The 16,854-nt window shown below is 41.8% G+C and overlaps 1 protein-coding gene across 1 annotated transcript; it reads left to right on the top strand.

The window, feature by feature from the left end:
* Positions 1-10,552: 10,552 nt before the first annotated feature.
* LOC308123455 (uncharacterized protein) lies at positions 10,553-16,429 on the top strand. Its single transcript, XM_080485960.1, has 6 exons — positions 10,553-10,606; positions 11,157-11,319; positions 12,270-12,431; positions 13,458-13,552; positions 15,558-15,721; positions 15,822-16,429. The coding sequence occupies exons 1-6, from the start codon at positions 10,588-10,590 to the stop codon at positions 15,849-15,851; spliced, it is 633 nt and encodes a 210-aa protein (XP_080342086.1). The 5' UTR covers positions 10,553-10,587; the 3' UTR covers positions 15,852-16,429.
* The last annotated feature ends 425 nt before the right edge of the window (positions 16,430-16,854 follow it).

The following is a 16,854-nucleotide window of genomic DNA, read 5'->3' as shown; positions in this document are numbered from 1 at the left end:
ACTACTCACACAGATCCGACAACACAGTCTGAAACAACTACTTCCACAGATGATACAACAACACAGTCTGACACAACTACTCCCACAGATCCGACAACAACACAGTCTGAAACAACTACTCCCACAGATGTGACAACACAGTCTGAAACAACTCCCACAGATCCAACAACAACACAGTCTGACACAACTACTCCCACAGATCCGACAACACAGTCTGAAACAACTACTTCCACAGATCTGACAACAACACAGTCTGAAATAAAAACTCCCACAGATCCAACAACAACACAGTCTGACACAACTACTCCCACAGATCTGACAACACAGCCTGACCCAACTACTTCCACAGATCTGACAACAACACAGTCTGAAACAACAACTTCCACAGATCCGACAACACAGTCTGAAACAACTACTACCAAAGATCTGACAACAACACAGTCTGAAACAACTTCTCCCAAAGATCCGACAACACAGTCTGAAACAACTACTTCCACAGATCTGACAACAACACAGTCTGAAATAACAACTCCCACAGATCCAACAACAACACAGTCTGACACAACTACTCCCACAGATCTGACAACACAGCCTGACCCAACTACTTCCACGGATCTGACAACAACACAGTCTGAAACAACAACTTCCACAGATCCGACAACACAGTCTGAAACAACTACTCCCACAGATCCGACAACACAGTTTGAAACAACAACTTCCACAGATGACACAACAACACAGTCTGAAACAACTACTCCCACAGATCCGACAACACAGTCTGAAACAACTACTTCCACAGATCTGACAACAACACAGTCTGAAACAACAACTCGCACAGATCCAACAACAACACAGTATGACACAACTACTCCCACAGATCCCACAACACAATCTGAAAGAACCACTTCCACAGATCTTACAACACAGTCTGAAACAACTACTCCCACAGATCTGACAACACAATCTGACACAACTACTCACACAGATCCGACAACACAGCCTGAAACAACTACTTCCACATATCTGACAACACAGTCTGAAACAACTACTTCCACAGATCCGACAACACAGTCTTTAACAACTACTCCGTCAGATCCGACAACACAGTATGAAACAACAACTTCCAGAGATGATACAACAACACAGTCTGACACAACTACTCCCACAGATCCCACAACAACACAGTCTGACACAACTACCCCCACAGATCCCACAACAACACAGTCTGACACAACGACTCCCACAGATCCGATAACACAGTCTGAAACAACCACTTCCACGGATCTGACAACACAGTCTGAAACAACTACTTCAGCAGATCTGACAACAACACAGTCTGAAACAACAACTCCCACAGATCCGACAACACAGCCTGAAACAACTACTCCCACAGATCCGACAACACAGTCAGAAACAACTACTTCCACAGATGCAACAACAACACAGTCTGAAACAAGTACTCCCACAGATCCGACAACACAGTTTGAAACAACAACTTCCACGGATGACACAACAACACAGTCTGACACAACTACTCCCACAGATCCCACAACAACACAGTCTGATCCTACTACTCCCACAGATCCGACAACACAGTCTGAAAGAACCACTTCCACAGATCTGACAACACAGTCTGAAACAACTACTCCCACAGATCTGACAACACAATCTGACACAACTACTCACACAGATCAGACAACACAGTCTAAAACAACTACTTCCACAGATGATACAACAACACAGTCTGACACAACTACTCCCACAGATCACAAAACAACACAGTCTGAAACAACTACTCCCACAGATGTGACAACACAGTCTGAAACAACTCCCACAGATCCAACAACAACACAGTCTGACACAACTACTCCCACAGATCCGACAACACAGTCTGAAACAACTACTTCCACAGATCTGACAACAACACAGTCTGAAATAACAACTCCCACAGATCCAACAACAACACAGTCTGACACAACTACTCCCACAGATCTGACAACACAGCCTGACCCAACTACTTCCACGGATCTGACAACAACACAGTCTGAAACAACAACTTCCACAGATCCGACAACACAGTCTGAAACAACTACTACCAAAGATCTGACAACAACACAGTCTGAAACAACTACTCCCACAGATCCGACAACACAGTCTGAAACAACTACTTCCACAGATCTGACAACAACACAGTCTGAAATAACAACTCCCACAGATCCAACAACAACACAGTCTGACACAACTACTCCCACAGATCTGACAACACAGCTTGACCCAACTACTTGCACGGATCTGACAACAACACAGTCTGAAACAACAACTTCCACAGATCCGACAACACAGTCTGAAACAACTACTCCCACAGATCCGACAACACAGTTTGAAACAACAACTTCCACAGATGACACAACAACACAGTCTGACACAACTACTCCCACAGATCCCACAACAACACAGTCTGATCCTACTACTCCCACAGATCCGACAACACAGTCTGAAAGAACCACTTCCACAGTTCTGACAACACAGTCTGAAACAACTACTCCCACAGATCCGACAACACAGTCTGAAACAACTACTTCCACAGATCTGACAACAACACAGTCTCAAACAACAACTCGCACAGATCCAACAACAACACAGTATGACACAACTACTCCCACAGATCCAACAACAACACAGTCTGACACAACTACTCCCACAGATCCGACAACACAGCGTGAAACAACTACTGTCACGGATCTGACAACAACACAGTCTGAAACAAAAACTTCCACAGATCCGACAACACAGTCTGAAACAACTACTCCCACAGATCCGACAACACAGTTTGAAACAACAACTTCCACGGATGATACAACAACACAGTCTGACACAACTACTCCCACAGATCCCACAACAACACAGTCTGATCCTACTACTCCCACAGATCCCACAACACAGTCTGAAAGAACCACTTCCACAGATCTTACAACACAGTCTGAAACAACTACTCCCACAGATCTGACAACACAATCTGACACAACTACTCACACAGATCCGACAACACAGCCTGAAACAACTACTTCCACATATCTGACAACACAGTCTGAAACAACTACTTCCACAGATCCGACAACACAGTCTTTAACAACTACTCCGTCAGATCCGACAACACAGTATGAAACAACAACTTCCACAGATGATACAACAACACAGTCTGACAAGACTACTCCCACAGATCCCACAACAACACAGTCTGACACAACTACCCCCACAGATCCCACAACAACACAGTCTGACACAACGACTCCCACAGATCCGATAACACAGTCTGAAACAACCACTTCCACGGATCTGACAACACAGTCTGAAACAACTACTTCCACAGATCTGACAACAACACAGTCTGAAACAACAACTCCCACAGATCTGACAACACAGCCTGAAACAACTACTCCCACAGATCCGACAACACAGTCAGAAACAACTACTTCCACAGATGCAACAACAACACAGTCTGACACAACAACTCCCACAGATCCGACAACACAGTCTGAAACAACTACTCCCACAGATGATACAACAACAAAGTCTGAAACAACTACTCCTACAGATCCGACAACACACTCTGAAACAACTACTCCCACAGATCCGACAACACAGTCAGAAACAACTACTTCCATAGATGCAACAACAACACAGTCTGACACAACAACTCCCACAGATCCGACAACACAGTCTGAAACAACTACTCCCACAGATGATACAACAACACAGTCTGAAACCACTACTCCCACAGATCAAACAACAACGCAGTCTGACACAACTACTCCCACAGAGCCGACAACACAGTCTGAAACAACAACTTCCACGGATGACGCAACACAGTCTGAAACAACTACTTCCACAGATTATACAACAACACAGTCTGACACAACTACTCCCACAGATCCGACAACACAGTCTGAAACAACAACTTCCACGGATGACACTACACAGTCTGAAACAACTAATTCCACAGATTATACAACACAGTCTGATCCTACTACCCCCACAGATCCCACAACAACACAGTCTGACACAACGACTCCCACAGATCCGATAACACAGTCTGAAACAACCACTTCCACGGATCTGACAACACAGTCTGAGACAACTACTTCCACAGATCTGACAACAACACAGTCTGAAACAACAACTCCCACAGATCCGACAACACAGCCTGAAACAACTACTCCCACAGAATTGACAACACAGTCAGAAACAACTACTTCCACAGATGCAACAACAACACAGTCTGAAACAAGTACTCCCACAGATCCGACAACACAGTTTGAAACAACAACTTCCACGGATGACACAACAACACAGTCTGACACAACTACTCCCACAGATCCCACAACAACACAGTCTGATCCTACTACTCCCACAGATCCGACAACACAGTCTGAAAGAACCACTTCCACAGATCTGACAACACAGTCTGAAACAACTACTCCCACAGATCTGACAACACAATCCGACACAACTACTCACACAGATCCGACAACACAGTCTGAAACAACTACTTCCACAGATGATACAACAACACAGTCTGACACAACTACTCCCACAGATCCGACAACAACACAGTCTGAAACAACTACTCCCACAGATGTGACAACACAGTCTGAAACAACTCCCACAGATCCAACAACAACACAGTCTGACACAACTACTCCCACAGATCCGACAACACAGTCTGAAACAACTACTTCCACAGATCTGACAACAACACAGTCTGAAATAACAACTCCCACAGATCCAACAACAACACAGTCTGACACAACTACTCCCACAGATCTGACAACACAGCCTGACCCAACTACTTCCACGGATCTGACAACAACACAGTCTGAAACAACAACTTCCACAGATCCGACAACACAGTCTGAAACAACTACTACCAAAGATCTGACAACAACACAGTCTGAAACAACTACTCCCACAGATCCGACAACACAGTCTGAAACAACTACTTCCACAGATCTGACAACAACACAGTCTGAAATAACAACTCCCACAGATCCAACAACAACACAGTCTGACACAACTACTCCCACAGATCTGACAACACAGCCTGACCCAACTACTTGCACGGATCTGACAACAACACAGTCTGAAACAACAACTTCCACAGATCCGACAACACAGTCTGAAACAACTACTCCCACAGATCCGACAACACAGTTTGAAACAACAACTTCCACAGATGACACAACAACACAGTCTGACACAACTACTCCCACAGATCCCACAACAACACAGTCTGATCCTACTACTCCCACAGATCCGACAACACAGTCTGAAAGAACCACTTCCACAGTTCTGACAACACAGTCTGAAACAACTACTCCCACAGATCCGACAACACAGTCTGAAACAACTACTTCCACAGATCTGACAACAACACAGTCTGAAACAACAACTCGCACAGATCCAACAACAACACAGTATGACACAACTACTCCCACAGATCCAACAACAACACAGTCTGACACAACTACTCCCACAGATCCGACAACACAGCGTGAAACAACTACTGCCACGGATCTGACAACAACACAGTCTGAAACAAAAACTTCCACAGATCCGACAACACAGTCTGAAACAACTACTCCCACAGATCCGACAACACAGTTTGAAACAACAACTTCCACGGATGATACAACAACACAGTCTGACACAACTACTCCCACAGATCCCACAACAACACAGTCTGATCCTACTACTCCCACAGATCCCACAACACAGTCTGAAAGAACCATTTCCACAGATCTTACAACACAGTCTGAAACAACTACTCCCACAGATCTGACAACACAATCTGACACAACTACTCACACAGATCCGACAACACAGCCTGAAACAACTACTTCCACATATCTGACAACACAGTCTGAAACAACTACTTCCACAGATCCGACAACACAGTCTTTAACAACTACTCCGTCAGATCCGACAACACAGTATGAAACAACAACTTCCACAGATGATACAACACAGTCTGACAAGACTACTCCCACAGATCCCACAACAACACAGTCTGACACAACTACCCCCACAGATCCCACAACAACACAGTCTGACACAACGACTCCCACAGATCCGATAACACAGTCTGAAACAACCACTTCCACGGATCTGACAACACAGTCTGAAACAACTACTTCCACAGATCTGACAACAACACAGTCTGAAACAACAACTCCCACAGATCCGACAACACAGCCTGAAACAACTACTCCCACAGATCCGACAACACAGTCAGAAACAACTACTTCCACAGATGCAACAACAACACAGTCTGACACAACAACTCCCACAGATCCGACAACACAGTCTGAAACAACTACTCCCACAGATTATACAACAACACAGTCTGAAACAACTACTCCTACAGATCCGACAACACACTCTGAAACAACTACTCCCACAGATCCGACAACACAGTCAGAAACAACTACTTCCACAGATGCAACAACAACACAGTCTGACACAACAACTCCCACAGATCCGACAACACAGTCTGAAACAACTACTCCCACAGATGATTCAACAACACAGTCTGAAACCACTACTCCCACAGATCAAACAACAACGCAGTCTGACACAACTACTCCCACAGAGCCGACAACACAGTCTGAAACAACAACTTCCACGGATGACACAACACAGTCTGAAACAACTACTTCCACAGATTATACAACAACACAGTCTGACACAACTACTCCCACAGATCCGACAACACAGTCTGAAACAACTTCCACGGATGACACTACACAGTCTGAAACAACTACTTCCACAGATTATACAACACAGTCTGATCCTACTACCCCCACAGATCCGACAACACAGTCTGAAAAAACAACTTCCATGGATCTGACAACAACACAGTCTGACACAACTACTCCCACAGATCCGACAACACAGTCTGAAACAACAACTTCCTCAGATCCGACATCAACACAGTCTGACACAACTACTCCCAGAGCTCTGACAACAACACAGTCTCCAGACAGTACTTCAATATCTGACCAAAGTAGTACTACAGAAGCAGTATCCACCAGTCCTGGTACGACTGACTCAACACCACAGCCAACATCTTCAAGTGGTTCAGCATCAACTACAACTACTCCCACAGCTCTGACAACAACACAGTCTCCAGAGAGTACTTCAACATCTGATCCAAGCAGTACTACAAAAGCAGTATCCACCAGTCCTGGTAGTACTGACTCAACACCACAGCCAACATCTTCAAGTGGTTCAGCATCAACTACTCCACAGTCTGAGACAACCAACAGCACAACATCACAGTCTTCTACACCAATTCCAAGCACTCCACCTGTTTGTCCCCCTGAATTTGTCTTTAACGGAACCAGCTGTGTCTGTCCTCCTGGGTTCACTGGAGACCGTTGTCAATATGTTGAAAATGTTATCGCAGGTAATGTCCCCTCATTCAAAGTTTCTTCTTCGCTTCCTCTCAAATGATTTGGAGTATTTGCTTTCTCAACTCTTAACTGCAACTCATGTTTCATTTTGAACTTTTTTCAGATACATTGGAGAGGTCAGTTGAAGTTAATGTGGTCATTGAAGAGGAGTATGATGAAAACCTTGCTGATCCAACAACACCTGAATACAAAGATTTTGTTCAACGGTTCACCACAACGGTAAATCAAACAACAAAAAACTAGGGATTTCTTAAAAACCTCTCTCTTTCTTTGGCTTTTTATGTATCTTACATTACTTTATAGTGCATCAACAAACAATAAGTATGTTTTCACATTATTGTCTAGTTTTTCCTTTTATTGTAAACTGGAAACTCTGTGACCACCATTGACTTCAACATACAATAAAGGTTTTTAAAACATGTTTGAGGAAATAGCTGAAAGTCTTGGTAGACGTCGTCTCCTTCAGATCTTTCTCCCTTCATGCAAATCCACAAAGACACAATTATACCATCATGACTCTCTGGGAGTGATTGCCTCCCCATCACTTCCAGCACCCTTTGCTTTTCTTTAGGCTCCTGTAGATCACTGATATAGAGTAAATTTAGAGCCAATCAGATACCTTCCTGCTGGAGCCATTACACAGGGGTAATAGTTTAGAAAGTGGGGAGTTACAAACATACATGCTCATATATACACATCATACTTTTTGTCTTTCTAAAACACTGTTTTATCACCATTTCAGATGATGATATATTACCGTCTAAAGATGATATCAAACCTGGAAGGCGTCATCGTGACAAACATCAGGTAAATGGTTACTATATTTTTACTGTTAAATGTGGTGAATTGAAGTTGTCATTGTAATATTGCGCTGACTTTCCTTCCTCCCAAAAGAAGAATTTTATCATCTTGTGGCTTCTTGTTTTCTCAGCCGAGGACATCCAATGAGGAGAATGTTAGATAACACTGTGGCGGTGGTAAGCAAAGGCACTCCAACTTTTCTCAACAGCATATCAATCTGTAGGCTCCTTAAATATGAACACAAGTCATAGATAAATGTGTTCTCATTTCAGATGAAAGTTTCAGAAGAAGTCATCAAACCAAGAACTGAAAGGTAAATAAATGCACTGATACAATACGAAGAAAGACGTCATGAATTGTAACATGTTCTGCTATTGACAGAGTTGTTAAGAGGTGTCTGTTGCTCTTCACACAAATTCATTGGATTCTCAAAGGTGGAACTTTTCACAAACTGAAATAAAGCGACTTTTCAATGGAATAAGATTTATATGCAAGAAGTGGTTTTACAACGAAAACAATACGTTTTTTCTTTTAGTTAGATGGAACACGATGATGTTTAATTAATGGCATACAAGCCATTCTAACATTTCTTCAAAGTGTGTATGTGTGTGGCCACTCTTCATCATTAACTCCAAGGGCAGTTTTTGAACAGACATTGGTCGACAGTCTTCTCCAGGCTGTAGCTTCTCCCTCCTGCTTGTTCAATTCCAGTCAGCTTTCAATCAGCTTGATTTGATCCGGCACTCTGAGCTGCAGTGCTTCCACCAACCACCTTCTCTGGTATCCCCTCCTCTCAGGGCGCTCAATAAAGGCGCTTTTCCACTCATTCCTAGACAGCCTTTCTTGACTTGACTCTATTGGCTATTGACGCTTTTCCACTACTTCCTCCTCAGCCTTGTTCGACCCGCCTCACCTTTCAGGCTTTTCCACTACGTGTCCTCACTACCAGGTACTTTCGTGGTACTCACTCCACCGAGGTGTTAAGCGAGCTAAGGCGAGTAGACAATGGGACGTTGGCAGACGGCAGGCCGCTGATTGGGCACCGCGTCACGACACAGATGAGTCAGAGGGCGACTCATTCACCCCGCCATTTTTAAAACCTGAACACAACAAGAATGCTCACAGAGATGATGGCCAACCAGAGTATTCAGCGCTACTGAAGTGTTTGGAGGAACTGGTTTGCCTGTTAACTCGTCACTGTCTTCCTTGAGCTTCCGCTTTTTACAGCAAATGTTAAAAACTCCACCAAAATCCATATCTGTCCTAGTGAACGTCTTTTAACCGCATTTCCATTAAAGTTTAAAGTATCATACTGTTTGTCTTATGATACTTGGTCACCTGCTGCTAACAGCTGGTGGAAGAAGTCATCAGTTAACCGGGGCACCAATGAAACCGAAACATCGGACAGTGAAGCGCCATCGTAACAATCCATATTTTGTCATAATATAAATAAATATATAAAAATATATACTATTTAATTTATTATTTGAGCTGATATCCAACGCACATTTACTCTGCATCATATTGGGGATGATTACTTGCGCATGACGGGGAAAAGGTCCGATGACTCCGCTCATGCCGTGGTTGTACAATATTGCAATGGAAAACGACCGAGGCTAAGTCGAGTAGAGGTGAGGCAAGGCAAGTTGAGTTGAGTTGAATAGGGCTGAGTAGGTACTCGTGGAAAAGCACCATAAATGTCTCCTGAACAATTGCCAAGTCAGCAGTTTTACCCATATTGAAAATTGTTGTTACATAGCCTTGTTTCCTACAGGGGTGGGCTGACAAAATTGACTTAAACCCACTGAAAGACTCTCAATTTACACTGAGGGATGCCATATATTAATGAAAATACAATACAAGTTTTCTATGTATGCCTGATGTTGGACAAAATGCACTTCAATGTATTACATTACATCCACGCCAGACTCAGACAAACACACCTTTAGGGTACAATCCTGCAGGTACATGGAGAACGTGCAAACACAAGTGAGGAAATCGCATCTTATAATTGTAATTTTTGACATTGTTTCAGTTTCAGTGTTAGTGTCACACATGAAGTCATCTTGCAATTGGCAAATAATGGCAGCATTGAAGAAATATATGGACAAAGCTTTGATGCTATTGAGACGGCTAATAAAGACCTTGTCAACTGCACAGGTAAAGTACAGAACAATCTGAACAATCTCTGAAATCTGAACTTTATTAAATTGAAAGATTAGATCATGTTTATGTAACTGATCAGATGTTTTCTTTGTTTTACCAATTTTCAGGTTGTCCATTTAATGTCACTGAAGAGCCCAAATGTATTGAAATGAAGGTCTCTTTAGAAGGTAAGGTGTTTGTGTGTGCGCGTTTTCGTAAAAGAAACACAGGGACTGGTAGATGATGGTCTTTATCTGACTAATGCAGCAAGAAGTTGAAGTTAGTTTGGGTAATGTCAAATGTCGATAAAAAAATAGGGTGGATCAAAAGATGTCTTCCATCATTTTATGGGTCAGGTGTCCATCCATTCATCTTCTAAACTGGTTTGCAGTAGCCAATCCCTACTAGCTGTGGGAAAGAGCAGGGTACACAATGGAAATAACAACATTAACAATACATTTTATTTGTCAGCGCCTTTCAAACACCCAGCACTTTACATTACATGTTAAACAAGCAGTTTAAAACAAGTAAAAACATATTCATAGTAATAAAAGCAAAAAAACATAGACTGACAGTTTTAAGATGAATAGGCTTGTCTGAAAAGGTATAAGACAGTCCACTACAGAGCACTGTCTTTATGTTAGTGAATCTTACACACTCTGTAGTACAGTTGAATGTCAATACTGCACATTTCTGACCTGATCAAACTAACAAAAGTGTCTTTGTTTGTCCCTCCAGGTGTTTGTGGAATGAATCCAGAATTTTCTGTGTATTATGAGGTTTTTGAAATCAGAGGATTATTGACATGCGTGACTGTATGTCACCACCTCCACTCAGCTTCTAAAACCTGCTATAATCAGGGAATCTGCACTGTGCACAGGGATGTTGGACGTATATGCAAGTAAGTTGACTTCAGGATCATGACAGTTGTTCTTTTGTTACATTTAATAGATGATAAATAGGAACAGATGCTTTCTTTGAGCAAATATATGTCTAAACTTGAGTTTTTAAATTGTGCAACACACAAAAGACGGTGATCATACGATGAACAAAGAGAACAAAGAAAGTTGCCACCTAACATTGACCAATATTCATGTTTTCTCAGATCTCTGCTGAAACTCTCTGCTCAAGTTCAGTCTAGTTATCACCACCCGTCTTCTATGTCGATCTTCCTCTGCTCAGTTTTAAACCAATTAATTATGAAGAAATTGTCTGGATTACAATGTCTCATCTGCATTTCAGTGGAAACTTGATGGAGAATGTGTTTGAACAGATGATTGTCTTTACAGATTGTGTCGGACACCTTTAGAAATGTTTGTTGGCTGCAGTTATTTATTGTCTAATTTGGAAATATTGGGTCAATAACATGTCGGTTTTCATTTCGCTCCTTGTCTTCGACTCATTTTAACTACATTTTCACAGAGATTTAAATCAGAGGTATAAAAACTATGGCTTGCAGGCTTAAATTGGCCTTCCACTGCAATGTAATGCCAAGGGAAGTTGACATTACAAAAATAAAAAGACATAGAAATGATTCTGAGCTTTCTGTCTGATTAAAATATGCTTGTGAACCCCAACACCAAGAAACATATCTTCACTTCACTATCAGCAGCTACCAAACTATTATTTTTGCCATTTCATTTTTTACTGTCTCTGATGTTTGATTTCTATTTTTTTCCCCATTTTAAAACACTGTCTCCATTTTTGAAGAGTGTTTCTTCAATAGAGTTCTTTTTTTTTTTTTAATCCGGGTGAATATTTACTTTGAATTCATTTATTTTTTTTAATCCGGGTGAATATTTACTTTGAATTCATTTTTTTTTTTTTTTTTCTGCTTTATTTCATTCTCAGGTGTCTGGATCTGGATTCCACTTGGTATATGGGCGATGACTGTCAGTTTCCGATCCAGAGGACAGCTTTCTATGCTGGCTTGAATGTGACGCTCCTCTTCCTGCTGCTGGTTGTTGCATCTCTGACTGTTTATGTGGTGACCAACAGACGCAAGCAAACAAAGTAAGCTGACATGTTGGTACTGCTTCACAAGAGGAGAAACAAACACTTCCAAATCATCTTTACTCATTCATTATTATTTGTAATTATTCTGTGCAGTCTAAATCTAACAAGTTCATGTGTAGCATTAGCTCGTGGCGACATGTTAGCATTGACCTGACACTAAAGACTTGATTTTCTTGATGTGCAAATTCTTTGTGGATATTTCACACACAGCTGTGCTCTTATCCACGATTCCATTTCACAGTTTTTAGAATGAAACGTTCGTTTCACATTAGTTAGCTGCTAATGTTAGCTTAGCGTCTCTCCACACTGATGCAGCGGTATTGTCGCTGAAAGAAAGAGCGGGAATGGTCTTCAAACTCAGACTTTATTCAATAAAACAAATGGTTCCTGTGGGCCGTAACCACGGCAGAACCGAACAAGGCTGGCGAGCCGCTAACTCTCAGCATGCTCTCCAGATCTGTTCTCACTCCACTCAACTCCCTCCACAGTCCAGCTCCTCAAACACTGCCCCTCTAGGCCCGCTCTCTAGACCCTCCACCAAATCAATAAGTACAACATCTAATTTCATTTATTAACAGGATATAACCTCTGAACTCACGGAAAACATTACAGTCACTCCAGGACGATCAGTATATTAAGGTTCATTAATCAAAATGTTAAAGTCCCAGCACTGTGTCTTTTAAGGACTGTACATCAGTCTACCTGCTGTAGTGAAAAATGACTGATGCTCAACAGCCAAGCTGCTCTTTTAATTAATCAGAACGTCACCTAACTATCATGTATAAATGTTTAAACCCTGCAGACCATTCACTCATTATGAAAGTCATTCATTGCGGTTATCAATTCTTTCAATTCGCGATCATCAGCCTCTGGACCGTAACATTTGTTTAGTTTGCTTAAAATACGTATAACTCAAGCTTCCTGGTTAACAGTTTACTTTCATAACACAGACAAGATTGCTGTGTGTTATGTGTTGCTTTGTGGGTGACATATATATAAACCCAATTATATCTGATTCCACAGGAAGAAAGACGTGAAAGAGAAGCTGGTGAACCAGTGGCTGAATGAAGACTTTGAATGGACCAGATCCAAGAGTGCAATCAGTACAATCAATGCTGGTCAGTATTTAATCTCCAGTCACATTAACATCATTATTCAGGCTCAACTTCTTTCATAACGTTTGATGAAATGTATTATTTTGGTGATTATTTGACTGTTTTAAAGTGTGTGTGATGAAACTTTTGCATTAATTCTTCTTTTATCACGTAAACATATTTAATCCTTCACAGGATTACCACAAATGTACAAATTTTAATTACTGAATTGCCATTTCATGTATTTGATTGTTTAATAGTTCACATGGCTTCCATTAAACCGGGGGTGTCCAACTCTGGTCCTGGAGGGTCCTGCATGCTTTAGATGTCCCCCAGCTTCAGCACACCTGAATCTAATGAAGAACTCTTCATTAAAATTGTACAAGAGCCCGTTAAGGAGTCCTTATTATTATCAACTGGGAGAGAGCTAGAACATGCAGGATGCTGAACCTCCAGGACTACAGGATGCATGGTTTTATACTGGAACAACAGTGAGATTAAAAAATGTGGCTTTAGTGGAAGTCAATGGGACATTTTTGGGCATGAAAGGGTTGATAGGAAATTTCTGACACTGCATGACAAATACAAATGTAATCAAGTCAATTTTGTTGTTAATCTTTGACGTGTCTAAGACTTTAAAGGAGACATATCATGCTTTTAAATCCTTCCTTTTTACATATAAATCATACAGTTGTGGTCTATATAAAGCGGAACTGCAATGCTTGGGTCTGAATTCCTCATTATTAGAGCTCCACAGGCCCCCTTTCAACCCCTTTTCTGATGCGCTTCTGAGAGCAACTCGTTTTGGGGCGGTCTCTTCAAATGCAAATGAGACACTTCATACCCCGCCTCCTCTCCAGGTTGCAGAGGTGACACTCGGTTCAACGCCACCCTGTTCGGCCATCTTTGTAGTTTGATAGAACAGATACAATTATCTAGCGGCGCAGAAACTTTATATTCACACATTATTTACAAAATGTCAACAACGGAAGATTTGTCCATCCAGCCATACATGTTGGAGCCAGAGTCGGACCCAGCGGAGCGAGATGAAAATGACGATGATGCACCTACAGAACAACGTCTTCATATGGATGTAACGCAATGGTGTGTTACTATATTTACACTAACTTCTCCATCCATGCCCACTATTACAATACTGCCTGTATTACAACGACTATTTAACACAGAAGTTACATTATAATCTAAAACGAGCACACAGCGCTAACATATGAAGACGGTGCAACTGCTAATGCTAACAAAACAATGACAGGGACGTCTTATCATCACACTTTTTAGCGTTATATACAGCTTACCGAAGTGCTCTGTTCGTCGTCTCCATAGATAGAAGGAACTGACCGCTCAATCAGACGAAGTCTTTCTGCAAATCCTTCTTTATACTGGCGGAGGTTGCTGAAGTAGTCATTCTTGAAGTGATTCGCGCACACAAAAATGACCTTACCCACAGATGTGGGTACATTTCTGTGAAAAATAAAACTCAACCAGGCACTTCGAAAAGGTTCTGATGCTGGGAGACGGTGTAACGAAGCTTGTGGGTTACTACATCCAACAACCGAACATTTCGACTTATCCTCTCGTAACTTCGGCATCGTTGAGGTTGGACTACAAAATCGCAGCGAGAAACAAAAATTGCGGATTGCTTGAAGTGTCGATGTTCTAATTTGGCAGTTCCGCTGCGAATACTGTGACGTCATTGTTCAAAAAACGTAATAGAGAATAGAAAAATCGAAACAGATTGCAAAATATGACCAAAACAGAATATAAAGATATCAACGGAGCACCTGAAGAGACTACTTTGAACTTTTCTGTACTTCTAAACACTCTAAATATACAACAAAATGCATTTAAGGGCTAAAAAAGTGGATTTAGCATGATATGTCCCCTTTAATCACCACCAAAGCCCCTTCAACCTATTTATTTTATTGAAGATTGAAATAAGGTCTTGTCCTTTTTAAGGTCCATGAAGATTAACATGATTTCTAAATATCCTTCCTCACACATGATCAATCAGCCTTCTCCAGTGAGGATCCAGGTGAAAATGGACAACCGACTCCACTCTACCAGATGACCCGGCCCTATTCAGTGAACACCTCGCTTTCGACTGAGACAGAAACTCCATTTCCTAGCAGGGGGTTGTCACAGTTTACCCCACCGGACCTACCCCACAACCAGCCGGTCAGTGATCACAGGCAGTGAAAATCTGGAGCTTTGTGCTGTTCAATACATTCTCACTCTCATTCTGATTGTTGTCCTTTTGTTGTCTTTATTTCCACAGATGAGAATCAGAGGCTCCTGGGAAGCTTGAAGGGATCCCCAAAACTCTGCTTTTAGTCACCTTATGTTGAAAAAGCTGATGACTGTAAACTATTTAAACTTTTCACACTAGCTGCTTATGTTCTCTCACAATTTATTTCTTGGTTTCTTTGTTTAATTAGACTAAGTGCACAGATACAACACTTTTTGCCTCTGTATTCAGTCATAGCACCCAAACAATGAACCAACATGTTCACTTCTCAAAAGTAGCCTCTGTTTGCTTTGAGGAAGCCGTCTGTGTCGAACTCTCATTAGAACATGGGCCACAAACAGCCCAGTTAATGTCATTTTACTGGTGAACTCACAATATGAAGATCCAGAGCTAACGCAGACCTGAAAGAAAACTGCTCCAACTCCACGAAGATGACTATCCGGCTGAAGACTGAAGCTACTTTAAGGAGTTTAAAGGATTGTGTTTAACTTTTTTTTTGCGTTGTTTTTTTTTTTTTTTTAAATCAAAAGAACAAGTGTATACGTTTTTGTGATTTGTATGTTTTGAAAAGTTTGCTTTTTTATTCCCTTAATTTAATTTATTAAAGAGATCATTGAGATCGCCTGCTCTTGTTGCACAACACTGTTTCACAACCTTTTTTTGCTCAGTCCCTTCGGCTGGACCCTCAAGGCCTCTTCATCCTCCATAAGAACAAGACAAAAGTTCAGCAGTGCAGGTCCTGCCGAACAAAATGACTTCATTTCCTTCGTCCAGCTCCCTCTGGCCGAAGAAATTAGTTTGGGCTGTACTAAGCGTCCTGGCCGAACTATGTGGGTGCCGCACTGCCGAAACTTCTGCAGTGCCGTGTGCTGTGCATGCGTGTTTCAGTTCGCTCATGACTATCAGTCATATTTTAATCATATTTAGCTTGTAACATCGCTACTGTACGAGCGCCGCAGCTCGTTAAAATGTCAGAGTGCAGGCTGACGTGATGCACCTGAACGCATCACGAACAGCAGTCAGCTCCTGTAGTTAAAACCAGACCAACATCGCGCTCTGACAA

Source organism: Lipophrys pholis (genome assembly GCF_963383615.2).
Source record: "Lipophrys pholis genome assembly, chromosome: 18".
Lineage (NCBI taxonomy): Eukaryota > Metazoa > Chordata > Actinopteri > Blenniiformes > Blenniidae > Lipophrys > Lipophrys pholis.
This window is presented reverse-complemented; position numbering and strand designations above follow the sequence as displayed.

Excerpts from the sequence above, each read along its gene's own strand:
- LOC308123455 (XM_080485960.1), top strand. Across the intron at positions 12,432-13,457 it reads AACAGACGCAAGCAAACAAA|GAAGAAAGACGTGAAAGAGA; the intron begins GTAAGCTGACAT and ends CTGATTCCACAG. Across the intron at positions 13,553-15,557 it reads AATCAGTACAATCAATGCTG|CCTTCTCCAGTGAGGATCCA; the intron begins GTCAGTATTTAA and ends ATGATCAATCAG.